Source organism: Rutidosis leptorrhynchoides, chromosome 10, assembly GCF_046630445.1.
Source record: "Rutidosis leptorrhynchoides isolate AG116_Rl617_1_P2 chromosome 10, CSIRO_AGI_Rlap_v1, whole genome shotgun sequence".
Taxonomy (NCBI): Eukaryota; Viridiplantae; Streptophyta; class Magnoliopsida; order Asterales; family Asteraceae; genus Rutidosis; species Rutidosis leptorrhynchoides.
The window spans coordinates 259,804,607-259,830,864 of record NC_092342.1 but is presented as its reverse complement, the minus strand read 5'-3'; the positions used below and the strand labels follow the sequence as shown (position 1 = coordinate 259,830,864).

The window sequence follows — 26,258 nt, the reverse complement described above, 5'->3', positions numbered from 1 at the left end:
ATTTCGTCCCGAAATTTTAAGCTGTTGAAGGTGTTGACGAATCTTCTGGAAATAGATGCGGGTATTTCTTCTTCATCTGATCTTCATGCTCCCAGGTGAACTCAGGTCCTCTACGAGCATTCCATCGAACCTTAACAATTGGTATCTTGTTTTGCTTAAGTCTTTTAACCTCACGATCCATTATTTCGACGGGTTCTTCGATGAATTGAAGTTTTTCGTTGATTTGGATTTCATCTAACGGAATAGTGAGATCTTCTTTAGCAAAAAATTTCTTCAAATTCGAGACGTGGAAAGTGTTATGTACAGCCGCGAGTTGTTGAGGTAACTCAAGTCGGTAAGCTACTGGTCTGACACGATCAATAATCTTGAATGGTCCAATATACCTTGGATTTAATTTCCCTCGTTTACCAAATCGAACAACGCCTTTCCAAGGTGAAACTTTAAGCATGACCATCTCTCCAATTTCAAATTCTATATCTTTTCTTTTAATGTCAGCGTAGCTCTTTTGTCGACTTTGGGCGGTTTTCAACCGTTGTTGAATTTGGATGATCTTCTCGGTAGTTTCTTGTATAATCTCCGGACCCGTAATCTGTCTATCCCCCACTTCACTCCAACAAATCGGAGACCTACACTTTCTACCATAAAGTGCTTCAAACGGCGCTATCTCAATGCTTGAATGGTAGCTGTTGTTGTAGGAAAATTCTGCTAACGGTAGATGTCGATCCCAACTGTTTCCGAAATCAATAACACATGCTCGTAGCATGCCTTCAAGCGTTTGTATCGTCCTTTCGCTCTGCCCATCAGTTTGTGGATGATAGGTAGTACTCATGTCTAGACGAGTTCCTAATGCTTGCTGTAATGTCTGCCAGAATCTTGAAATAAATCTGCCATCCCTATCAGAGATAATAGAGATTGGTATTCCATGTCTGGAGACGACTTCCTTCAAATACAGTCGTGCTAACTTCTCCATCTTGTCATCTTCTCTTATTGGTAGGAAGTGTGCGGATTTGGTAAGACGATCAACTATTACCCAAATAGTATCAAAACCACTTGCAGTCCTAGGCAATTTAGTGATGAAATCTATGGTAATGTTTTCCCATTTCCATTCCGGGATTTCGGGTTGTTGAAGTAGACCTGATGGTTTCTGATGCTCAGCTTTGACCTTAGAACACGTCAAACATTCTCCTACGTATTTAGCAACATCGGCTTTCATACCCGGCCACCAAAAATGTTTCTTGAGATCCTTGTACATCTTCCCCGTTCCAGGATGTATTGAGTATCTGGTTTTATGAGCTTCTCTAAGTACCATTTCTCTCATATCTCCAAATTTTGATACCCAAATCCTTTCAGCCCTATACCGGGTTCCGTCTTCCCGAATATTAAGATGCTTCTCCGATCCTTTGGGTATTTCATCCTTTAAATTTCCCACTTTTAAAACTCCTTGTTGCGCCTCCTTTATTTGAGTAGTAAGGTTATTATGAATCATTATATTCATAGATTTTACTCGAATGGGTTCTCTGTCCTTCCTGCTCAAGGCATCGGCTACCACATTTGCCTTCCCCGGGTGGTAACGAATCTCAAAGTCGTAATCATTCAACAATTCAATCCACCTACGCTGCCTCATATTCAGTTGTTTCTGATTAAATATGTGTTGAAGACTTTTGTGGTCGGTATATATAATACTTTTGACCCCATATAAGTAGTGCCTCCAAGTCTTTAATGCAAAAACAACCGCGCCTAATTCCAAATCATGCGTCGTATAATTTTGTTCGTGAATCTTCAATTGTCTAGACGCATAAGCAATCACCTTCGTTCGTTGCATTAATACACAACCGAGACCTTGCTTTGATGCATCACAATAAATCACAAAATCATCATTCCCTTCAGGCAATGACAATATAGGTGCCGTAGTTAGCTTTTTCTTCAATAACTGAAACGCTTTCTCTTGTTCATCATTCCATTAAAATTTCTTCCCTTTATGCGTTAATGCAGTCAAGGGTTTTGCTATTCTGGAAAAGTCTTGGATGAACCTTCTGTAGTAACCAGCTAGTCCTAAAAACTGGCGTATGTGTTTCGGAGTTTTCGGGGTTTCCCACTTTTCAACAGTTTCTATCTTTGCCGGATCCACCTTAATACCTTCTTTGTTCTCTATGTGACCGAGGAATTGAACTTCTTCCAACCAAAATGCACACTTTGAAAACTTAGCGTACAATTCTTCCTTCCTCAATACTTCTAACACCTTTCTCAAATGTTCACCGTGTTCTTGGTCATTCTTTGAGTAAATAAGTATGTCATCAATGAAAACAATGACAAACTTGTCAAGGTATGGTCCACACACTCGGTTCATAAGGTCCATGAACACAGCTGGTGCATTAGTTAAACCAAACGGCATGACCATAAACTCGTAATGACTGTAACGTGTTCTGAAAGCAGTCTTTGGAATATCATCTTCTTTCACCCGCATTTGATGATACCCGGAACGTAAGTCAATCTTTAAATAAATAGACGAGCCTTGTAGTTGATCAAATAAGTCATCGATTCTCGGTAGTGGGTAGCGGTTCTTGATGGTAAGTTTGTTCAACTCTCGATAGTCGATACACAACCTGAATGTACCATCTTTCTTATTGACAAACAAAACAGGAGCTCCCCACGGTGATGTGCTTGGTCGAATGAAACCACGCTCTAAAAGTTCTTGTAATTGGCTTTGTAGTTCTTTCATCTCGCTGGGTGCAAGTCTGTAAGGAGCACGAGCTATTGGTGCAGCTCCTGGTACAAGATCTATTTGAAATTCAACGGATCGATGTGGGGGTAATCCCGGTAATTCTTTCGGAAATACATCAGGAAATTCTTTTGCGACGGGAACATCATTGATGCTCTTTTCTTCAGTTTGTACTTTCTCAACGTGTGCTAGAACAGCATAGCAACCTTTTCTTATTAGTTTTTGTGCCTTCAAATTACTAATAAGATGTAGCTTCGTGTTGCCCTTTTCTCCGTACACCATTAAGGGTTTTCCTTTTTCTCGTATAATGCGAGTTGCATTTTTGTAACAAACGATCTCCGCTTTCACTTCTTTCAACCAGTCCATACCGATTATCACATCAAAACTCCCTAACTCTACTGGTATCAAATCAATCTTAAATGTTTCGCTAACCAGTTTAATTTCTCGATTCCGACATATATTATCTGCTGAAATTAATTTACCATTTGCTAATTCGAGTAAAAATTTACTATCCAAAGGCGTCAATGGACAACTTAATTTAGCACAAAAATCTCTACTCATATAGCTTCTATCCGCACCCGAATCAAATAAAACGTAAGCCGATTTATTGTCAATAAGAAACGTACCCGTAACAAGCTCCGGGTCTTCCTGTGCCTCTGCTGCATTAATATTGAAAACTCTTCCACGGCCTTGTCCATTCGTGTTCTCCTGGTTCGGGCAATTTCTAATAATGTGGCCCGGTTTTCCACATTTATAACAAACTACATTGGCATAACTTGCTCCGACACTACTTGCTCCGCCATTACTCGTTCCGACACCATTTGTTCCTTTCGTTCTATTAACCCCTGGTCCGTAGACCTCACACTTCGCCGCGCTATGACCATTTCTTTTACACTTGTTGCAAAATTTGGTGCAGAACCCCGAGTGATTCTTTTCACACCTTTGGCATAGCCGCTTCTGATTGTTGTTGTTGTTGCTGTTATTATTGTTGTTGGGATGATTGTTGTAGTTGTTGTTGTTGTTGTTGTTGTTGTTGTTGTTGGGCCGTTTGTTGTAGTTGCGATTGATGTTGCGATTGTTGGGATAATTGTTGCGATTATTGTTGTAATTGCTGTTGTTGTTGTATTGGTGATTCTTATCACCGTTTTCCTCCCACTTTCTTTTGACTTGCTTCACATTGGCCTCTTCAGCAGTCTGTTCTTTAATTCTTTCTTCAATCTGGTCCACGAGTTTGTGAGCCATTCTACATGCCTGTTGTATGGAGGCGGGCTCGTGTGAACTTATATCTTCTTGGATTCTTTCCGGTAATCCTTTCACAAACGCGTCGATCTTCTCTTCCTCATCTTCGAATGCTCCCGGACACAATAGGCACAATTCTGTGAATCGTCTTTCGTACGTGGTAATATCAAATCCTTGGGTTCGTAACCCTCTAAGTTCTGTCTTGAGCTTATTGACCTCGGTTCTGGGACGGTACTTCTCATTCATCAAGTGCTTGAATGCTGACCACGGTAGTGCGTACGCATCGTCTTGTCCCACTTGCTCTAGATAGGTATTCCACCATGTTAACGCAGAACCTGTGAAGGTATGCGTAGCGTACTTTACTTTGTCCTCTTCAGTACACTTACTTATGGCAAACACCGATTCGACCTTCTCGGTCCACCGTTTCAATCCGATCGGTCCTTCGGTTCCATCAAATTCCAAAGGTTTGCAGGCAGTGAATTCTTTGTAGGTGCATCCTACACGATTTCCTGTACTGCTAGATCCAAGGTTATTGTTGATATGTAGCGCAGCCTGTACTGCGGCTATGTTTGAAGCTAGAAAAGTACGGAATTCCTCTTCATTCATATTCACGGTGTGTCGAGTAGTCGGTGCCATTTCCTTCAAAATAGTTAAATGGAACAAGTTAATCATACAGAATATTAAGAGTAGTTAATAGTATTTCGTAGCATAATATGAACTCATTTATAAAAGCTTTTTCTTCATATTAGCGTTTTATAAGTTTAAATTCGGGTAGTACCTACCCGTTAAGTTCATACTTAGTAGCTAATATACAATTCAACTACTACAATTCTATATGAAAAACTGATTATAATAATATTTCGCGTTCAAACTTTTACACAATATTTTACAAACTTACAATACCGCTTATTTTACATATAGCATGAAATATAGCACACAATAAATTTGATACAAGATGGTTGTAAAGATAATTCTAGCTAGTACACAAGTCATTCAGCAAAGGCAATAAAGACACGTAATTCATACGTCCAGAAACAAGTCATGCATTCTGGTTTTACTAGGACTACTTCCCATCCTTGGTCTTGTGGAACATAACCGTTATGGCCGTTGATAAGACAGCGTGTTGTAACGTCGTCAAAGGGACGAGGGTTACGTAATGTCCAACAGTCCCGTAACAATCTAAAAACCTCATTTCTTACCCCAATTACCGACTCCGTCACTTGTGGGAACGTTTTGTTTAATAGTTGTAGCCCGATGTTCTTGTTCTCACTTTGGTGAGAAGCGAACATTACTAATCCGTAAGCTTAACATGCTTATTTATGTTGCATGTTAGCCGCTTTTTCTAAATCACGAAGTCCAATATTCGGATATATTGAGTCAAAATAATTTCTTAACCCATTGCGTAAAATAGCATTTGGGTTCCCCGCAATATATGCGTCAAAGTAAACACATCGTAACTTATGGATTTCCCAATGTGATATCCCCCATCTTTCGAACGAAAGCCTTTTATAAACCAAGGCATTCTTGGAACGTTCTTCGAATGTCTTACAAACTGATCTCGCCTTAAATAGTTGTGCCGAAGAATTCTGACCGACTCTAGACAAGATTTCATCAATCATGTCTCCGGGTAGGTCTCTTAAAATATTGGGTTGTCTATCCATTTTGTGTTTTTATACTGTAAAATAGACAAGAGTTAGATTCATAAAAAAAAAAATACTTATTAATACAAGCAATTTTTACATATATCATAAAGCATAAGCACACTATATTACATATATTACACCACACGAATACAACTATCTTATTCCAACTCGCTTGTTTCTTCTTCTTCGGTTTTGGTTCGTTTTGCCAAGTTTCTAGGGATATATGATGTTCCCCTAATACGAGCCGTCGTTATCCACATTGGTTTAGAAAAACCTGGTGGTTTAGAGGTTCCCGGGTCATTGTTACAACTTAAGGACTTCGGGGGTTGACGAAACATATACAGTTCATCGGGGTTGGAATTAGATTTCTCTATTTTTATGCCCTTTCCCTTATTATTTTCTTTTGCCTTTTTAAATTCAGTTGGGGTAATTTCTATAATATCATCGGAATTCTCGTCGGAATCTGATTCATCGGAGAATTGGTAATCCTCCCAATATTTTGCTTCCTTGGCGGAAACACCATTGACCATAGTTAACCTTGGTCGGTTGGTTGAGGATTTTCTTTTACTTAACCGTTTTATTATTTCCCCCACCGGTTCTATTTTTTCATCCGGTTCCGATTCTTCTTCCGGTTCCGATTCTTCTTCCGGTTCCGACTCTTCTTTCGGTTCCTCTTCGGGAAGTTGTGAATCAGTCCACGAATCATTCCAATTTACATTTGACTCTTCATTAGTATTAGGTGAGTCAATGGGACTTGTTCTAGAGGTAGACATCTATCACATAATATCAAACGCGTTAAGAGATTAATATATCACATAATATTCACATGTTAAAAATATATAGTTTCCAACAAAATTTGTTAAGCAATCATTTTTCAAGTAAACACGGTCGAAGTCCAGACTCACTAATGCAACCTAACAAACTAGATAAGACACACTAATGCAAAATTCTGGTTCTCTAAGACCAACGCTCTGATACCAACTGAAATGTCCCGTTCTTATTGATTAAAAACGTTCCATATTAATTGATTTCGTTGCGAGGTTTTGACCTCTATATGAGACGTTTTTCAAAGACTGCATTCATTTTAAAACAAACCATAACCTTTATTTCATCAATAAAGGTTTAAAAAGCTTTACGTAGATTATCAAATAATGATAATCTAAAATATCCTGTTTACACACGACCATTACATAATGGTTTACAATACAAATATGTTACAACAAAATAAGTTTCTTGAATGCAGTTTTTACACAATATCATACAAGCATGGACTCCAAATCTCGTCCTTATTTAAGTATGCGACAGCGGAAGCTCTTAATAATCACCTGAGAATAAACATGCTTAAAACGTCAACAAAAATGTTGGTGAGTTATAGGTTTAACCTATATATATCAAATCATAATAATAGACCACAAGATTTCATATTTCCATACACATCCCATACATAGAGATGAAAATCATTCATATGGTGAACACCTGGTAACCGACATTAACAAAATGCATATATAAGAATATCCCCATCATTCCGGGACACCCTTCGGATATGATATAAATTTCGAAGTACTAAAGCATCTGGTACTTTGGATGGGGCTTGTTGGGCCCGATAGATCTATCTTTAGGATTCGCGTCAATTAAGGTGTCTGTTCCCTAATTCTTAGATTACTAGACTTAATAAAAAGGGGCATATTCGATTTCGATAATTCAACCATAGAATGTAGTTTCACGTACTTGTGTCTATTTTGTAAATCATTTATAAAACCTGCATGTATTCTCATCCCAAAAATATTAGATTTTAAAAGTGGGACTATAACTCACTTTCACAGATTTTTACTTCGTCGGGAAGTAAGACTTGGCCAATGGTTGATTCACGAACCTATAACAATATATACATATATATCAAAGTATGTTCAAAATATATTTACAACACTTTTAATATATTTTGATGTTTTAAGTTTATTAAGTCAGCTGTCCTCGTTAGTAACCTACAACTAGTTGTCCACAGTTAGATGTACAGAAATAAATCGATAAATATTATCTTGAATCAATCCACGACCCAGTGTATACGTATCTCAGTATTGATCACAACTCAAACTATATATATTTTGGAATCAACCTCAACCCTGTATAGCTAACTCCAACATTCACATATAGAGTGTCTATGGTTGTTCCGAAATATATATAGATGTGTCGACATGATAGGTCGAAACATTGTATACGTGTCTATGGTATCTCAAGATTACATAATATACAATACAAGTTGATTAAGTTATGGTTGGAATAGATTTGTTACCAATTTTCACGTAGCTAAAATGAGAAAAATTATCCAATCTTGTTTTACCCATAACTTCTTCATTTTAAATCCGTTTTGAGTGAATCAAATTGCAATGGTTTCATATTGAACTCTATTTTATGAATCTAAACAGAAAAAGTATAGGTTTATAGTCGGAAAAATAAGTTACAAGTCGTTTTTGTAAAGGTGGTCATTTCAGTCGAAAGAACGACGTCTAGATGACCATTTTAGAAAACATACTTCCACTTTGAGTTTAACCATAATTTTTGGATATAGTTTCATGTTCATAATAAAAATCATTTTCTCAGAATAACAACTTTTAAATCAAAGTTTATCATAGTTTTTAATTAACTAACCCAAAACAGCCCGCGGTGTTACTACGACGGCGTAAATCCGGTTTTACGGTGTTTTTCGTGTTTCCAGGTTTTAAATCATTAAGTTAGCATATCATATAGATATAGAACATGTGTTTAGTTGATTTTAAAAGTCAAGTTAGAAGGATTAACTTTTGTTTGCGAACAAGTTTAGAATTAACTAAACTATGTTCTAGTGATTACAAGTTTAAACCTTCGAATAAGATAGCTTTATATGTATGAATCGAATGATGTTATGAACATCATTACTACCTTAAGTTCCTTGGATAAACCTACTGGAAAAGAAAAAAATGGATCTATCTTCAATGGATCCTTGGATGGCTCGAAGTTCTTGAAGCAGAATCATGACACGAAAACAAGTTCAAGTAAGATCATCACTTGAAATAAGATTGTTATAGTTATAGAAATTGAACCAAAGTTTGAATATGATTATTACCTTGTATTAGAATGATAACCTACTGTAAGAAACAAAGATTTCTTGAGGTTGGATGATCACCTTACAAGATTGGAAGTGAGCTAGCAAACTTGAAAGTATTCTTGATTTTATGAAACTAGAACTTTTGGAATTTATGAAGAACACTTAGAACTTGAAGATAGAACTTGAGAGAGATCAATTAGATGAAGAAAATTGAAGAATGAAAGTGTTTGTAGGTGTTTTTGGTCGTTGGTGTATGGATTAGATATAAAGGATATGTAATTTTGTTTTCATGTAAATAAGTCATGAATGATTACTCATATTTTTGTAATTTTATGAGATATTTCATGCTAGTTGCCAAATGATGGTTCTCACATGTGTTAGGTGACTCACATGGGCTGCTAAGAGCTGATCATTGGAGTGTATATACCAATAGTACATACATCTAAAAGCTGTGTAATGTACGAGTACGAATACGGGTGCATACGAGTAGAATTGTTGATGAAACTGAACGAGGATGTAATTGTAAGCATTTTTGTTAAGTAGAAGTATTTTGATAAGTGTATTGAAGTCTTTCAAAAGTGTATAAATACATATTAAAACACTACATGTATATACATTTTAACTGAGTCGTTAAGTCATCGTTAGTCGTTACATGTAAGTGTTGTTTTGAAACCTTTAGGTTAACGATCTTGTTAAATGTTGTTAACCCAATGTTTATAATATCAAATGAGATTTTAAATTATCATGATATTATCATGTATGAATATCTCTTAATATGATATATATATATATACATTAAATGTCTTTACAACGATAATCGTTACATATATGTCTCGTTTAAAAATCATTAAGTTAGTAGTCTTGTTTTTACATATGTAGTTCATTGTTAATATACTTAATGATATGTTTACTTATCATACTATCATGTTAACTATATATATATCCATATATATGTCATCATATAGTTTTTACAAGTTTTAACGTTCGTGAATCACCGGTCAACTTGGGTGGTCAATTGTCTATATGAAACATATTTCAATTAATCAAGTCTTAACAAGTTTGATTGCTTAACATGTTGGAAACATTTAATCATGTAAATATCAATCTCAATTAATATATATAAACATGGAAAAGTTCGGGTCACTACACCATCCAAGGATCCTTTGAAGCTAGATCTATTTTTCTCATTTCCAGTAGGTTTATCCACAAAACTTGAGGTAGTAATGATGTTCATAACATCATTCGAATCATATATATAAAACTATCTTATTCGAAGGTTTAAACTTGTAATCACTAGAACATAGTTTAGTTAATTCTAAACTTGTTCGCAAACAAAAGTTAATCCTTCTAACTTGACTTTTAAAATCAACTAGACACATGTTATATATCTATATGATATGCTAACTTAATGATTTAAAATCGTAAAACACGAAAAACAATGTAAAACCGGATATACGCCGTCGTAGTAACACCGCGGGCTGTTTTGGGTTAGCTAATTAAAAACTATGATAAACTTTGATTTAAAAGTTGTTCTTCTGGGAAAATTATTTTTCTTATGAACATAAAACTATATCCAAAAATCATGGTTAAACTAAAAGTGGAAGTATGTTTTTCAAAATGGTCATCAAGACGTCGTTCTTTCGACTGAAATGACTACCTCTTATAATATTGACTTGTAACCTGTATTTTTGACTATAAACTTATACTTTTTATGTTTAGATTCATAAACTTAAGTTTAATATGAAACCATATCAACTTGAATCACTCAAAACGGATTTAAAACGAAGAAGTTATGGGTAAAACAAGATTGGATAATTTTGCTTGTTGTAGCTACGTGAAAATTGATAAAAAATCTATATTAATCATATCCTAGATAACTTATATTGTATTATACATGTATTCTAATATATTATGTAATCTTGGGATACCATAGACACGTATACAAATGTTTTGACATATCATATCGACCCATTTATATATATTATTTGGAACAACTATAGACACTCTATATGCAGTAATGTTTGAGTTAGCTATACAGGGTTGAGGTTGATTCCAAAAATATATATACTTTAAGTTGTGATCTAGCCTGAGACGTGTATACACTGGGTCGTGGATTGATTCAAGATAATATATATCGATTTATTTCTGTACATCTAACTGTGGACAACTAGTTGTAGGTTACTAACGATGACAGCTGACTTAATAAACTTAAAACAGTAAAACGTATTAAAAATGTTGTAAATATATTTTGAACATACTTTGATATATATGTACATATTTGTTATAGGTTCGTGAATCGACCAGTGGCCAAGTCTTACTTCCCGACGAAGTAAAAATCTGTGAGAGTGAGTTATAGTCCCACTTTTAAAATCTAATATTTTTGGGATGAGAATACATGCAGTTTTATAAATGTTTTACGAAATAGACACAATTAAATGAAACTACATGATATGGGTGAATGATGGAAGCCGAATATGCCCATTTTTGCTTGGTAGCCTAAGAATTAGTAAACCGATCTACTAATTGACGCAAATCCTAAAGATAGATATATTGGGCCTAACAAACCCCATCCAAAGTACCGGATGCTTTAGTACTTCGAATTCGTTTTTATCATGTCCGATGGATATCCCGGAATGATAGGGGATATTCTTATATGCATCTGTTTAATGTCGGTTGCCAGGTGTTCACCATATGAATGATTTTTATCTCTATGTATGGGATGTATATTGAAATATAAAATCTTGTGGTCTATTATTACGATTTGATAAATATATAGGTTAAACCTATAACTCACCAACATTTTTGTTGACGTTTAAAGCATGTTTATTCTCAGGTGATGATTAAGAGCTTCCGCTGTTGCATGCTAAAATATGGACAAGATTTGGTGTCAGCATGCTTGTATAATATTGTTTAAAACTGCATTCGAGATTTACTTTGTTGTAACATATTAATATTGTAAACCAATATGTATTGGTAGTGTGTAAGTGTGATATTTTTAGATTATCATTTATTGATAATCTAGGTGGTGTCCTTTTAACCTTGTCATAAAATAAAGGTTATGGTTTGTTTTAAAAACGAATGCAGTCATTGAAAAATGTCTCATATAGAGGTCAAAACCTCGCAAAGAGATCAATTAATATGAAATGTTTATAATCGATATGAACAGGACATTTCACCAGCAGCAACAACTTGTTTCTCAGGCCCAGTCTGCCAGGTCTAGCTCGTCTGGATTGGCACAGTTCAATAACGGGCTGCCACACCTTAGGCCTGCTACATCCAGTAACACCAGACCACTCGCCAACTTTATTGGGCCACTAGGTTTTAACCTTGCTAGCCTTGGGCCAGTTTACAACTACGGGCAGGCCACACCTAGCCCATTAAACGCTAGCCCACATTCTTATCTTGCGGGTCAACCAACTGCATATGGGACGTTTACTGTGGATCCGCGAGCTCGGAATTAGGCAACCATTCTTCCGAATGCGTTCAGTTCCATGACACTTCAGAACTATGGGGCCGCTGGTTAGAACATGGATACAGGTGCGTCATCCCACCTTACTTCATGCGTTAATAATCTAAGTACTATATTTAATAATCGCAGGTATCCATCTGTCGCTGTTGGGGACGGGAATTCCATTCCCGTTACCAATACCGGCCATAGCATGTTGCCTACTTCTCACCGCCCATTACACTTACATAATGTTCTCGTTACTCCCAATATTGTAAAAAATTTAATTTCCGTCCATCAATTTACTCGTGATAATAAAGTTTCTGTTGAATTTGACCCGTTTGGTTTTTCTGTGAAGGATTTTCAGACTCGACGCCTTCTACTCCGATGTGACAACACCGGAGATCTCTACCCGGTCACACCTGATGCATCATCCTCTAGCCCTCAAGCTCTTGTCACCAATCATGTTACTTGGCACCAACGTCTCGGTCACCCGGGCAATGAAATTTTTCTTCGTTTAGTTTCCAATAAAGACATTATTTGTAATACAACGGAGTCATCCTTGTTCTGCCATGCATGTCAACTTGGCAAACATGTGCAACTTCCATTTTCTATTTCTAGTACTACTATTTCTTCTGCCTTTGATATTATTCATTCTGATTTATGGACATCACTTGTATCTAGTCTTAGTGGTTTAAAATACTATGTTATTTTTCTTGCTCATTATACGCATTATGTTTGGGTTTTTCCTTTACATCACAAATCTGACGCATTTAATAAATTTACCTCTTTTCGCACATATGTTAAAACACAATTCAATAAAGAAATTAAATCCTTCCAATGTGACCAAGGAGGCGAATTCGATAACTCCTCCTTCAAACAACTTTTCAATACTCATGGCATACAACTACGTCTTTCATGCACACAAACCTCGCAACAAAATGGAAAATCTGAACGTATGTTATGGACAATCAATAACCTCATCCGCACTCTCTTATTTCAAGCTCATCTTTCCCCCACTTACTGGGTGGAAGCACTTCACATGTCTGCCTACCTACTAAATATTCTCCCATCTTCCGCCATCCAACATGAGATTCCCCATACACGCCTCTTCCACACCAAACCTGACTATTCTACTCTCCGCATTTTCGGATGTCTTTGCTACCCTCACCTTAATCACACTCATAAACTTGCTCCTTGTTCCACGCCCTGTATCTTTCTCGGTTACCCCGATAACCACCGTGGGTATCGCTGCCTTGACCTCACCACTAATAAAGTCATCATATCTCGTCATGTCACCTTTGACGAAACATCTTTTCCATTCAGTTCCATGACTCCTACTGAACCTCCCTCATACACATTCTTAGATACCGCACCTCCTAATCTTTTCTCTCGCACTCTACAAACCCTTGTTCCCGATGAACCACCACCACCAAATACTCCTACCGTCCCTACTCCTCAACCGCCAAATCCTGAACCGCCACATCCTACCACATCCACTCACCTTATGATTGCGCGCGCCCGTGTTGGCACAACCAAACCTGCACACCTCCACCATTTCTCCAATTCCACGCACATATTCCCATGCTCTAAATGACCCAAATTGGCAACATGCTATGACTGACGAATTTAATGCTTTAATTAATAATAGTACTTGGAAACTTGTGCCTCGCCCATCGGACACGAACATAGTTCGCTCCATGTGGCTCTTCAAACACAAGCATAACGCAGATGGTACACTGAGCTGTTACAAGGCTCGATTGGTTGCTAACGATCGCAGTCAGCAGGTTGGTATTGATTGTGATGAGATTTTTAGTCCGGTTGTTAAACCGGCCACGATTCGTACTGGTCTTAGCTTAGCTGTATCTCGACACTGGCCGATACATCAGCTAGATGTCAAGAATTTTTTCTTACATGGTCAGCTTACAGAGACTGTTTATATGCATCAGCCGCCTGGTTTTCGTGACCCCCACTACCACAGGCCCCCCGCGCCTGGTTTCAGCGGTTTGCAGGATATGCTCAGCTACTTGGTTTCCAGCATAGTCGCTGTGATACCTCTTTATTTATATATCAGCAGGGTATAGAGATAGCATACTTATTACTTTATGTTGATGATATTATATTGACAGTTTCTTCTACAGCTTTTCTTCAGCAGATAGTTACCTCCTTGCATAAGGAGTTTGCGATGACTGATTTAGGTCCGCTTAATTATTTCCTCGGGATCTCCGCTATTCATACCTCTACTGGGATGTTTCTATCTCAGAAGAAGTACGCACTTGAGATTCTCGAGCGTGCTCAGATGACTAATTGTCACCCATGTCGGACTCCTGCTGACCCAGGTTCCAAGCTTACTGCTGCTGGTACCCCGATTTTAGATCCGGCCCTTTATCGTAGTCTTGCAGGTGCATTGCAATATTTAACATTTACGTGACCTGATTTTTCTTATGCCATTCAACAGATTTGTTTATTTATGCATGATCCTCGGGCATTTGTCGGCCCTCAAACAGATTTTACGATATGTTCGGGCTACTCTTCATATGGGTTTACAGTTGTTTGCATCCTCTACTGACTCGTTGGTAGCATACTCGGATGCCGATTGGGCAGGTTGTCCAACTACTCGACGGTCCACTTCTGGTTATTGTGTGTTTCTAGGTAACAACTTGCTGTCTTGGTCTTCGAAGCGCCAGCTCACACCGTCACGCTCCAGTGCTGAGGCTGAATATCGAGGGGTCGCTAATGTTGTTGCTAAAACTTGTTGGGTTCGCAATTTGCTTCGTGAGCTTCATTGTCCGCTCTTCTCTGCTACTTTGGTTTATTGCGACAATGTTAGCTCGGTTTATCTCTCCAATAACCCTGTCCAACATCAACGCACCAAACACATCGAGATTGATATCCACTTTGTACGTGACTTGGTTGTTCAGGGTCAGGTGCGTGTGCTTCATGTGCCTTCCCGCTATCAGTTTGCAGATATCTTCACCAAAGGTCTCCCTACTGCATTATTTGACGAGTTTCGTTCCAGTTTGAGTGTTCGTCTACCTCTCGCTCAAACTGCGGGGGGATGTTAGCTGACACTAGAAAGCCTGTAAGGCTTTGGCCCATATTTAATTAGCATCTTTTGTAAGGCAACAACCCATTTATAGTTTACGGTTATATCCCTATATTAAGGATTGTAAAGGCACATTATGCATTGATTTATTACACAGAATATGTCGACTAACATAGACATCCATCGCGGTCGCAACATACGCATCTTCGGTCCCGATGCGGGCTTCTCCAGAACCTTCCTTCGCTGTCCATCCATCACGGTCGCAATGATCTTATCGCGGTCGCGATTCGCTTGTTTTCAGCAACCTTCAATTTTCGTTTTCCGATTCCTAGTCTAACTCATTTCACACTTCTAACACCCAAGACAACCAGACATCAAAGCACAGTCCTGGGCAAACAAGCCAACAAAACAAAAAGCACTACACATCAGCAAATCGTCCAATATTCCTTTATGTGAAGAACTTAAGCCAACCTCTTCCACTTCAAGGACATAAGCTTAAGACGAACCGTAGAATAGATACCTTGGAACACATGTTCGACTGAGCAAAACTCCCTTCTTGAATAACCTTCGATTTCTTCCCTCCCAGAAAAAATTGACCGACGCGGATAAAAGAAGCTTAACAACCACAATTCTTAACACCCCTTATAAGATCATAACGCTATTAAAACACCTTGATGGTTGACTATTGGTCTCACAATCTTACCATTTGAGTATATATACAATCTGCATAACTGCATAAGTACCTATTACACTTTCAATAAATAAATTAACTTCAACTTTTATAGCAATCTGAAGTCATAAAATAGTTACATGAATGCAACCACGAATTGGTTAAAATGAACAGTATGTTGGTTATTTTATATAAATTATAACGAGTACTATTATTATATAATGTTACGTCATTAGTGGTCCTGCTTACATATTCCTACTTTCCTCTATAAAATAACAGCAGAAGCGGAAACTTGTGTATGTCTACAAATTTTTCTGGATTAGATTCCATAATATTTGTGGCTCTTCTGATTTCAATTTTATGCTATTGAATTCATCTTTGTTGATTCAATTCTAAAGTAATTTAATCACCCTTTTGCTTACTACTTTTAATACACAGTCATTAGTTATGTTAAACTTTTATATGTCATATATAGATATAACTTTAATTTAATTTCAACTTCTTTTGATGGTTGAAAAACATGCTGACTACATCTTTATTTATGTCTGTAAATTTGCAGTTTTTCCGGAACGAAATAATGTTTGTGAGACACGGACACATCTGGTTTTTGAAGAAAGACGATAAGAATTCGTGGAAGTTGTTGTTCTTGTTCTACATATACGTTAACCTTCTTCGTTCGGGACCCTGAGTTCTTGTTACTAATCTGTTAGAACACAAAATTCGCTTACTTTTTTGTGCTTTTGCCGCCTTTTTATTTACTCGTTTTATTATTTCAAATCAAACAACAACAAAAAAAAAATCTTTATGGATCATCATCATGATGATGATACCACTCTGTTTGGATCCATGGTTCCTGATGGTTATTGGATTGAAACTCCTGATATTTCTTCTTCAACCTTTTTGGATCTTTCATCCTCTTACTTTGATTCTGATGACGTGTACATGACATATTTCGATCCAAACATTTCTTCAGACGAAACAGATATTAAACCTCTTGATGATTGTAAAGATCAATTAATCGATGATCGATTTATTCAAGTATTTGAATATCTGAATAAAAGATGCACATTAAACACAGACCTTCTTGTTCAATTATGGCTGCCTGTGATTATAAACGGAAAACGTATCTTAACCACAGTTAACCAACCGTTTATGGTTAACTCAGATAACACAAATCTCTTAAACTACAGAGAGGTTTCTAAAAGCTATCAGTTTGATGCTGATTATAACTCAAACGAATCGATGGGTTTACCTGGTCGTGTTTTCTTGAGCAAGTTTCCGACGTGCACTCGGGATCTTCAATTCGTTGCAGAAGTCAATGATCATCGTTTGACTTACGCCCAAAAATGCAACCTTTATGGGTGTCTTGAGCTACCTGTATTCGAGCTAGACGGTGAAACTTGTTTGGGTGTCGTTGAGGTCGTGACATCTTCCCGGAATGTTAACTTTCGTGATGAACTCGAAAACATCTTTAAAGCTCTTGAGGTTTACTACTCTTCTATCTTCTTTTACATATGTTTTTTTCCTTTTTTCTTGTTTGGTTTAATATCATATCTGCCAAACGGGTCGGGTCGGGTCGAGGAACAAATGGGTTTGGTCAAACTGGTCATGGGTCGAAACAGGTCACCTTTTAAATGGGTCGGGTTGGGACCTGGTTGGGTTGAGTCTGGTTTGGGTCGAGACCCAATGGGTACAAAACTTTGACCCAATAAACCCATTTTTTGTGGTTGGGTCTCAATTGCCAGGCATATCATGAATAATATGTCAATTTTGACTTGGATTCTTGGTCTAATTTTGTCTGAGTTGACTTTTGTCTGCAGATTGTTGATCTAAGAAGTTCTGATTTCTTTATTCATCCAAAGCTAAAGGTAGATACCATAGTGCATAAAGAATTATTGACTGATCATTTGTCATTTGGGGAAATTTGTTTCTGATTTCGAATATTTTTCTATACGTTTATCAGGATTTCAATGAACCGTACGAAATGGTGCTTGCAGAGATTCGAGACGTTCTTAGGTCCATATGTGACACACTAAAGTTGCCATTAGCTCAAACATGGGGACCAAGCAGATCAAGAGAAGCTGTTGATTCAATTTCCATCATTGAATCTGCATCTTACGTGTTCGATCCACAAACGTTGGGCTTTTTTGAAGCGTGCTGTTTGCAGCAGCTCGTTCAAGGAGAAGGTATTGCTGGTAAAGCGTTGGGTACAAACCAACCTTGCTTTACTAACATTGATGATTTTTGTAGGGCTGATTATCCACTAGCTCATGAAGCTACGATGTTCGGACTCAATGGTGCTGTAGCCATACGCCTTCACAGCACCAACACAGGACCGTTGGATTTCGTTTTGGAGTTCTTTTTACCTCATGATTGCAAAGATTATGAAGATCAAACGCAGATGTGTAACTCGATTGCTTCGATGATAAAAAATCTTTCTTGTAGCTTGCAAACGATCAAAGATAAAGAACAAGTTGTACCAGTTTCATCTCCAGTTAATGAAACAAACGCGCGCGATGAATCTTGGATATCGCATATGATTGATGCACAAAAAAGAGGTGAAAATGTTATTTTGTCAATGGGGTGTCATAAGGAAGAACCCGAAGAAGAATTTCAAGTCATAAACCAAAACTATAATGGAATTGTGTTTTCTGAAATCGAGAAGCAAACTTATCTTGGGTGGGGCCCGAAGTCAAAAAGTCAACCGTCAGGCGCCAAACGGTCAATTGAAAAGAGTCGGTCGAAAACAGAGAGAAACATCAGTCTGCAAGTTTTGCAACAATACTTTCCTGGAAGTCTTAAAGACGCCGCAAAAAACATTGGAGGTCAGTGCACTATTACTCATGACCCATTTCGACCAAAACCTGTTTAATCCTGACTCAACCCGACCCATTTTCCAAGTTTAATAAAACATAGCACGAGATCTATAACCTAACCATGGTTCTTAATGTTTTCCAGTGTGCCCCACAACGTTGAAAAGGATATGCAGGACACATGGGATCATGCGATGGCCTTCTCGAAAGATCAAGAAAGTAAGCCATTCATTAAAGAAACTCCAACTAGTCATTGATTCGGTCCAAGGTGCTGAGGGGATGATTCAACTCGGGTCGTTCTATACAACCTTCCCAGAACTAGGCTCGGTTGCTCAACCTAGTCCCGAACCAAAAGTCAACAAACATGTCAACTTTTTAAAAACACAAACAACGCCATCCGATTCGTCATCCTCTGGCAGCCGCGGATCCGCTTGTTCAACTGGAACCGTCAAACATACAGAAAAAGTCAACGAGAAACTTGTTAACAATCATAGTTCTCCTGAAGTTATAGCACCTGAACCGAAGAACAGTAGCCCTATATCACAAGATGATATCGTCTTTAGAGTGAAAGCTAGTTATGGTGATGAAAAAATTAGATTCAAAATGCCGAAAAAGTGGTGTTTTGAAGATCTGAAGCGGGAGATAACCAGGCGTTTTAGTATATATGACATGGACCATATCGTGCTTGAGTACATGGACGATGAATTTGAACGGGTACTGCTGTCATGTGATGCTGATCTTGAAGAATGCATGGAGATTCATATATCAACCATGAATCCAGCAATTAAACTCTTCATTCACCAGTCATCGCATCAATCATCATTCACATCGTTGATCCATCCAAACGATGACATCAACATGTGGTAACTTTTGCACGTGCGAAGCGATTGTTTGTTTTTGTATTGATAGGCGTACGAGTGTACGACGTGGACACTATTAGGTTCCATTGGGAATTTTTCCTAAAAAGTGATTAGAAATAATGGTTTTGTTAGTATGATACATTGTGTACACGATTTGAATTGTATCTGCCTGAGTTTAAAGATTATTGTGAAGTCTATATAAAGACACCTAGTTTCCTTGATTAACTGAGCATCAGAAAAGCACAATTACACACAGCGCAAAATCGTGAGGTTATCTTCATCTACCTTATTTGTTTGCACACTGTGTATTCGATCGAATAATGATATCAAGATTTGTGAGCTATGAATTGTGTTAATGTTGTAAATCAAATTGTAAAGATTTAGTGATCTATATCATACCTTCCCACAAGACATAATCACATAAATCACACAGGGTACAAATGTATATCTTAAATCAAGGTTGCAAAACTCAATTACATGGGAGTACTCAATTTTTACAACTCAGCAAGTACTCGGTCAAACTTAAACCAAAACTCGGGATCACTCGGAAAATCAGCCAAAACTTGAGATTACTCGAAAAATCGGGCAAAATCAATCAAAGTCAAACTTGATCAACATCGGAGTACTCCATGAGTTGTCAAGTACACCCTAAAAAGTCCTAACTGAGCACTTTCGGAGTTGCAAAAAATAAACAATCTACTATAAGTTTAATACACATTAAACTCAACTAACTCAGTTGGGGAAGTAACTACACATAAGAATAGCAGTATGCTTATATAAGCCTCACTAACAATTTATTTAATACATAATGCAGAGCCTCACTAACAATTTATTTAATACATAATGCAGGGTTCCATTTATTCTATTTGTAATGCCTAACACACATGCATCCCATTAACTCTCTCCTTATTAATATACAAATAAGCACATAAATAGGAACATAATTAGCATCTTTTTGAACCAAAAGTAGGATCATTTTACTCTTTATACAAACATCTATTATCTTGCACATTCACAACACCCCCAATAATTGATCATTACACTCCTTTTAACAGCATACTTGGAACATGCAGCTTCATAAGCTGATAAGAATGCTTACATAATAAAGTATTTATAGTTTGTCCTGATAGTCCCAGAAAAGATTTACATGCAGGTTCCTCGGATTTTCTACTCTACTAAAATGTTAGACGTAAATAAATCCACCATGTTTTAACTATGATCGCATGGTTAACAGTAACCAAAAAACGACTCGTACGCTCTATTTAGTAGATGACAACTAATACCTCAAACACAAACCCAAATTTCTTCTCTCCACCAATTCAGGATATGCTCAAATCAAGATTCATACTTCTGGTATTAGCTACAAATCTGTCCCTTATTTTATTTTTTTTTTCACCTGATAAAGAATGAAACAATAATTAAGAAAAATCATTCAAATAATATTTCACGTAACAAAATGAAAAGGTATTTATACAGAGACGCGTAAGCTGGCTGTGAAGGATCTAAAATTCTAAATCAGTTTAGACTGAAACTAATCAACTCATGGGTCTAATTGGGTTGACAATAGGAACAATTATAAGCATAAAAAAACTAAATACTGTTGCAATAGTAAACTAAATCTTTTAAAGCCTTGGCGCACATCATGAATAATACATTTTAGGCGGCTTTCAACCCTGTTTAGACTTACTAACTCATTCCCATTTATGCATATCATTTTCTTATTGACCGATTAGCAAGGTTGTAAAAGTCGTTAGTCGGGGACAGTCTGTCAAGACCCGTTGACCAACTTTGACATTTGATTGTCTTTGACCAACTTCAGCAATTTTGACCAGAAATATCCTACTTTCCCTGACTAAAACCGACTTTTGGCCCAATTTTGACACAATGACTGGCAATTATTGAACGACTTTACCTAGTCAGATCAGACTACTTCAAAATCCCGACTAGTAAGTAGTAACCACGTCCGTTTAAGATTTAAAGATACCTGAAATTGCCCATTCTTTGGTAAAGGGTGAAAATTACAACTTGGTTATAGAAGAAATGAGACTTAACTAACCTGCAGACAAATCAAAAATCTGTGTCTTCTCCAAAACTACCAAACCTACCACCACCAGACCTGCCCGAACCTGAGCGCTGACCACCAAATCCACCTGAACGGTCTGAACCAAATCCACCACCTGAACGGTCTGAACCAAATCCACCACCTGAACGGCTTCCACCGAAACCACCACTAGAACGGTCAGAACCGAATCCACCACTTGAACGGCCAGAACCGAATCCCCCACTTGAACGGTCAGAACCGTATCCACCACCAGAACGGCCTCCACCAAAACCACTTGAACGGTCTGAACCGAAACCACCACCTGATCCGCCATAACTAGATCTACCAAAACCACCGCCACCGCCACCGCCACCGCCACGAGACGAACCGAAACCACCCGATCGACCACCAAAGCCACCAGATCCACCAAATCCACCCCCAGAACCAAAACCACTACCCAATTCAATTCTGGATGATGGATGCACGGCAATGGGAGGAACCTATATATTGTATCAAAAATATAAGTAGTCAGAAACAAAAATTGAACACTAAACGAACAGGACAATCATCTCATCAAATTTAGCATATATATAAAAAAAGCAAATATATGCATCCTTTCTGCAAAATAAACCAACCGCACACTAAACATGCAAGCTATGAATCAGTTTGTGAATATCACCTCTGTAAATTTACATCCTACTTCTTTCTCGTATGCTTTCACATCTCTCCACTGCTGTGAAGAATACATCAGTATTACGCGTCCTTTCTTGCCGGCACGACCAGTACGACCCGAGCGATGAACAAATATTTCTGAGGAGTTAGGTAATTCATAATGAATCACCTGACCATTAAAAGGAAAGTGCAAATCAGAAACTAAAAAATTAATTAAAAACCTAACTTGATGAGACATTAAGGCTTCGGAAAAAAGAAAAACATAATCATCAAAAAGAGTATTAATCAGTTATTTAACCCATGTTAATTTAGGTAGAAAATTTTCACCAGATCAACATTGGGAACATCGAGGCCACGAGCAGCAACATCAGTGGCTACTAAAACACTAAATCGGCCATCTCTAAAGCCCGAAAGAGTTCTCTCCCTCTGATGTTGAGATATGTCTCCATGCAACGCTTCACATTCGAAGCTCTTACTAAGAGCATATGCCAACCGATCTGCATCACGCTTAGTTTGAGTGAAAACTATGCATTTCCCACCATTTGCATGCTCCTAAAAATTGAGAATAATAATGTTAAACCTAAAAATTCTTTCATACTGATATAAACATTAAATGGCTAATTAGGAAAATTCGATCAAGTGGTGTGTGAGCTTGCAATTAAAAAAAAAAAAACATAATAAGTTCATACTTTTATTAGTGGTCCAATAAGTGATGGTCTATCACGCATGTCTGAAGAAATTGAATATAGAGTAATTCCATCAGCCAATTTCTGGTCTGAATCACCCACCTATGAAAAGTAAATAAAAATATCAATACTTACACATCCTAACAGATGACTAAATACGTGCAATAAAGTTAGAAAGATAGCTATCATAATATAAAACGGTTATGCAAGGCCTACTCACAAGATCAATAGTTACAGGTGTCTTTAAGTGCTTGTGAGTAAGTTTCACAATCCAACTAGGCATAGTAGCTGAAAACATCATAGTTTGGCGCTGTTTTGGCAAATACTCTAAAATTGTATCAACAGCCTCAGCAAATCCAATATTAAGCATCTGATCTGCTTCATCAAGAACAGCAAACTTAACTTCGGATAAATTCAAAGCACCTCGTTTTAGCAGATCGATAACACGACCCGGGGTACCCACAATCACATCAACACCTCGATCAAGAGAACTCATCTGACGTTGAATTGGTGTACCGCCATAAACACAAAGAGTATCCAAATTGGGCGCAGACTCATAAAACTCTTTTTCAACTTGACATGCAAGTTCTCTAGTAGGCGCCATAACAATCGCTAATGGATTCCTCCCTGTCCTGTTATATTTTCACCAAATATTCAAACTATTACATAAACTATACATGTTTTCAAATATAAACAATAAACACAAAGGTAATGAGTCTTGTACCCGTGCTTCTTGTTGTATTGAATGATCTTATCGAGAATAGGAATGCCAAAAGCAAGAGTCTTTCCTGTTCCTGTCCTAGCACGACCAATCATATCGCGCCCCTGCATCGCTGGCTCTAGCACAGCTCTCTAATCAACCGTATATTAGTATCAATTTGTCCCATTGCGGTTTATTTTAAAACACAATAAGCAAATAAACAGTTTTGGTAACCATATTCAAAACTACTTATCTGTTGGAAAAGCAATAACTAAAGCAGGTTTTAAAATCAGTTTATATATAAAGTTACCTAACAGCAATTGGCAATTAGGGGATTGATCAACGATTAATCGGATTGTCTTTATACATTAAAATATTAAATTTAAATAATTATATGTGTAAATATAAAATATGGAAGAAAACCTTAAACATAAACATAAACTTTAAAAAAATTTGTCTAAAATTGTTCATTTTGTTCAAAAACGCTAAAGTTATAATTTGAGTTCATGTTAAAATGTTACCTAATTTTGACTTTGACCGAGAAATCGGGATTTTTACAACAGTGTATATACATGTACATACAAAAACATACATATAATAAACCCTAATTGTTAATATACCTGAATGGGAAACAGTTTAGTAATCCCCTTTTTAGCTAAAGCAGACACAATATCTTGTGAAATCCCAAGTTTTGAAATTTCAAGACCGTCGGAAGAAGTTGACCTGTCGCCGTCGTACGAAGGATCAGCGGCAACCGCAAATCCGGCAGCCTGAGTTGAGACATCAGAAGGCCTAACATTCACTAAACGAGAACCATGAAAGCTTCTTAAAAATCCAAACTTTGGATGAATACTTTGAGACTGATTAGTAAATTGACGGTGGTACGCAGGTGATGGTGATGTTGATGATGATGGTGGAATTAAAAGGTGTTTGAGTGAATTGGTGGTGAGGGAAGTGAGAGTTGTGAGTTTTTTGGATGATGATCTGAGGGATATGAGAGTATACATTTTTGTTATTTTGTAGAAGATTGAATTGATTGATTGATTGATGATTTGAGATCTTGTGTTTGTGGTTGCTGTGAAAGAGTGAAAAACCCTAATTTGGTGAAGGAGAGGGTTTACGAAATGAGAAAAGTAAAAAAGGGTTTATTGTGAATCGGGAAAGGCGGTGGGAATTGTTGTGATTAGGAGGGGATCAAACACAAATTTGAGAGAAAATAACTCTATTACTTATAAAAATAGATTACAGAGTATTACAAAACTCTAAAACAAAAAATTAATTACAGAGTATTACAAAACTCTAGAATAAAAAACTCTCAAACTAACACACTAGGAATTCTCACCACTCTCTAGGTATGTATTCACTCTTGGTTAAGATTACACTTTAACTCACACACACTAACTAGGTGTGATTACACTTTTTGTGAATGATTTACAAATGAGGCTTACACCTCTATTTATAAGGAAAATTTGAGGAGGTGTAAGGTGTGAACGCAGATTTGTGTGAACGCATAAACAAGTGGCTAGCCGTAATTGTTTCCAACTTTGCTTCTTCAACCGGCTTCTTTGAATATCTAGAAAAATCTAGATTACGGCTAGAATGAAAACATCTAGATGACGACATCTAGAAGATACGGCTGGAAATCATCAATTCTCCCCCTCCAGACGTATCCATAGAAAACATTCCGGTTATGTCTCTGCATAAATCTAACTTCTCTCGAGTCACCACCTTTGTTAACATATCCGCAGGATTCTCCTTTGTATGGATCTTCACTAGTCTCAACAGTTGTCGATCAATTACCTCGCGTATCCAATGATAGCGAATATCAATATGTTTTGTACGGGAATGGTACATGGAGTTCTTGCTCAAATCTAGAGCACTCTGACTGTCACAATGTACCTTGTATTCCTTTTGCTTGATTCCAAATTCTTGTAGATAACGCTTTAACCACAACATTTCTTTTCCAGCTTCTGCGGCAGCAATATACTCTGCTTCAGTTGTGGATAATGCAACACACTTCTGTAGTCTTGACTGCCATGAAACAGCTCCCCCTGCAAAAGTGTAAATGAATCCTGAAGTAGATTTTCTACTATCAGGATCTCCAGCCATATCTGCATCTGTATAGCCTTCCAAGATTGGATCAGCTCCCCCGTAACAAAGACATATCTTCGTTGTACCTTTAAGATATCTGAGAATCCATTTTACCGCATTCCAATGCTCTTTCCCGAGGTTAGAGAGAAAACGACTCATTGTTCTCACTGCGTGAGCAATATCGGGCCTCGTACACACCATTGCATACATCAAACTTCCAACCGCTGAAGAATATGGTACTGAAGACATCTCCCCGATCTCTTCCTTGGATGAGGGACAAGAACTCTTGCTTAACTTGAAATGGTTGGCTAATGGAATGCTAACGGGTTTGGCATTGTTCATATTGAAACGTGAAAGCACTCGTTCAATATACTTCTCCTGAGATAGCCATAACCTTTTATTCTTTCTGTCTCGGGTTATTTGCATTCCCAAAATCTGTTGAGCCTGTGTCTTTCATGTCAAAAGACTAAGAGAGTTCCTTCTTCAGCTGGTTGATCTTCGTTGCGTCTTTCCCCATGATCAAAATATCGTCTACATATAGTAGAAGAGCA

The 26,258-nt window shown here is 37.4% G+C and overlaps 2 protein-coding genes across 3 annotated transcripts; one reads left to right on the top strand and one right to left on the bottom strand.

Moving 5' to 3' along the window:
- The first annotated feature begins 16,374 nt into the window (after positions 1 to 16,374).
- Positions 16,375 to 19,738, top strand: LOC139872040 (protein NLP5-like). Its single transcript, XM_071859827.1, has 4 exons — positions 16,375 to 17,329; positions 17,665 to 17,712; positions 17,808 to 18,669; positions 18,803 to 19,738. The coding sequence occupies exons 1-4, from the start codon at positions 16,649 to 16,651 to the stop codon at positions 19,522 to 19,524; spliced, it is 2,313 nt and encodes a 770-aa protein (XP_071715928.1). The 5' UTR covers positions 16,375 to 16,648; the 3' UTR covers positions 19,525 to 19,738.
- Positions 19,739 to 20,434: 696 nt separating this feature from the next.
- LOC139871885 (DEAD-box ATP-dependent RNA helicase 53, mitochondrial-like) lies at positions 20,435 to 24,733 on the bottom strand. Of its 2 annotated transcripts, none has more exons than XM_071859633.1 (8): positions 24,237 to 24,733; positions 23,641 to 23,768; positions 23,137 to 23,548; positions 22,920 to 23,018; positions 22,558 to 22,782; positions 22,238 to 22,399; positions 21,574 to 22,058; positions 20,435 to 20,913 (listed from the first exon to the last, which is right to left on the bottom strand). In XM_071859633.1, the coding sequence occupies exons 1-7, from the start codon at positions 24,621 to 24,623 to the stop codon at positions 21,585 to 21,587; spliced, it is 1,887 nt and encodes a 628-aa protein (XP_071715734.1). In that variant the 5' UTR covers positions 24,624 to 24,733; the 3' UTR covers positions 20,435 to 20,913; positions 21,574 to 21,584. The 2 variants fall into 2 exon arrangements, with proteins under 2 accessions (XP_071715734.1, XP_071715733.1); XM_071859632.1 differs by lacking the exon at positions 20,435 to 20,913 and adding an exon at positions 21,425 to 21,501.
- Between the last annotated feature and the right edge of the window lie 1,525 nt (positions 24,734 to 26,258).